We start from the raw sequence: 2,390 nt of genomic DNA on the forward strand, positions 1-2,390 counted from the left end.
ATATTTTATAATGCTATTTGTAAATAATAAACTATAAACTTTAAAAATATATAAAATTATTTAATATATTACTAAATTTATTAAACATTAATTAAATAATAATTATATAATTAATTAATTAGTAAAAAAAACACACACACAGTACTGTATAATAAGATATAAAATTATAGATTTTATTAATTTATCAATTTTTAAAAAAATGTTATTATTAAATATTAAATTTTCATTGCTAATAATTTAATAGTTTGTAAAACAATATAGACGATGAAAACTTATAAAAGTTACATATATATCATATTTAAATACTAGTTGTAATGTATATATTTTAAATTTGATATATTAGATTCATAACTAAATATATAAATAACAAATTAAACTATGATAAAAATATAATTAAAAATAACTATTAAATATACATTTATATATTTTTTTAACAAATTTATTACTTTTAACAAATGCAAACCATTTAAAAAATGATAATTTATTTATTATTTGGATTTATTGTGTTAACCTATGGTCTGCACACACGTATCCAACACTACCCGTCGGTAACAGAAGACAACTGTGGTATCAATAGTCAGTCACTGTTGATGAGCGGACACTGTCTTAAGTGGTCATCAAATATGACGACTAATGTTCAAAACGGACGGTTAGCTCAACCGTTTGAGTGGCCGTGGATTGCATTCATTGATATATACAAAACATTTTGGGGTTTCAAATATGACAGGTATTGACATATTTAAGACATTAATATTTAAACTAATAAATTATTTAAAATTATTAAAACCTAATTAAGGTTTTGGTGTACAGGAGTTATATTGAATAGAAATTGGATTATAACAGCAGCACATTGTTTAGAGTAATTTATTAATAATTTAAAAATTTAATTTTTTTAAATTATTACTATTTTTAAAAAAAATTATTATATAAGATCCGATTACACAATAAATGTACGACTAGTTCAAGACTATAGTCAACAAAGTCATTCATACGGTGTGGATATGTATGTTATTCATCCCAATTATACGGCATTAAGTCATACTGTCGGCCTTCGAGATGGATATGACATCGCATTATTGAAATTGGATTCACAGATATTGATGACACAGTCGACGGGTGGGTATCCGACAGTTAATGCCATTTGTTTGCCCGACAGAGACATTGTTAACACCGATAAAGAGTTGGCAGTGTTTGCCGGTTTCGGTGATATCAACGATAATATCGATAATTCGGGTCCACTGAGAACGGGTTGGTTTCGTATGACTGAATCGTTTGATAATCCTATGGATCGTTGGACTTATTTAATTAGATGCGAAAGATTTCCAATAAATAAGGGAACGGCTGCTTGTATTGTATGTTTGTATTAATAATTTTTGAAAAAAAAATTTAAAATTATTTTTTACATATACATAGAGTTGTCAAAAAAAAGAGGAGAATATTCTAAAATAAAAATAATATATTTTTAGAAATATTATGAAAAAATCTGTTTATAAGATTTCTATATAAATTTTTATTACAAATAATATGTCAAATAAGTATTTTTTATCAGTATTTCAATTAATATTTAAAGTTCTAAAAAATTAATATACATTTACTTTTTTATTATTATTTAAATATAATTGTATTATGAATAAAATGTTTGTTTTTTTTAAAACAAAACTATATTTTATAAATTTAAATATAGATATCATTTTAACATAATATAATAATAAGTTATATTCTTTATAAACTAATATTATGTTTTTATTGGTAATTTCCATAACTATAGGTTTTATGATTATAGAGTCTAGTATACAGTAGACTATGGGATACATGATAATTATTAAAACAAAAAATAATGTTAAATATTTATAGAAATTTTATTCATTAAGAAATTTACTAGAAATTTTATTCAATTTATACTGTACAATTACATTATATATATATATTCTTTATATATATATATACAGGGTGATTCGGGTGGTCCATTGGTTCAGTATGCAGTTGAATACAATGGTACAAATCGTTTAGGACGGGCCGTACTAATTGGTTTAAATAAGGGTATGAATCCGGAAGCGATTACCTGTCCGTCCAAATTTGACGGTACTATCAATGTATTTGTTCGCATATCCAAACATATCGATTGGATTATCAATACAGTGGTGACTAATACATAGTCTAAGTTAGTAACCGAAACTAATAAATATATTATTATTATTAGTATTCATATATAATTCAAACAATAAATAAAATATTAAATTTTTTATGTATTATATGTGATATTATTGAAAATACTATGTTTAGTAAAAATTTTATAAAAATATAGATATTTAGTTTTGTTTATCATTTTCATTTGAAATAAATGTTTTATTAAAATAATTTAATTGATAAAACTACTGTATTTGAATAAT

The 2,390-nt window shown here is 22.8% G+C and overlaps 1 protein-coding gene across 1 annotated transcript; it reads left to right on the forward strand.

The window, feature by feature from the left end:
- Window positions 1-473: 473 nt before the first annotated feature.
- LOC128961069 (chymotrypsin-like elastase family member 2A) lies at window positions 474-2,156 on the forward strand. The gene is made up of 4 exons (XM_054307279.1): window positions 474-727; window positions 797-859; window positions 932-1,352; window positions 1,950-2,156. Exons 1-4 carry the CDS (start codon window positions 474-476, stop codon window positions 2,154-2,156), a joined length of 945 nt encoding a protein of 314 aa, XP_054163254.1.
- The last annotated feature ends 234 nt before the right edge of the window (window positions 2,157-2,390 follow it).

The sequence above is a fragment of the Oppia nitens genome, unplaced genomic scaffold (genome assembly GCF_028296485.1).
Source record: "Oppia nitens isolate AA-2021 unplaced genomic scaffold, nextdenovo-longstitch-racon4-pilon3 scaffold5_pilon_pilon_pilon, whole genome shotgun sequence".
Taxonomy (NCBI): domain Eukaryota; kingdom Metazoa; phylum Arthropoda; class Arachnida; order Sarcoptiformes; family Oppiidae; genus Oppia; species Oppia nitens.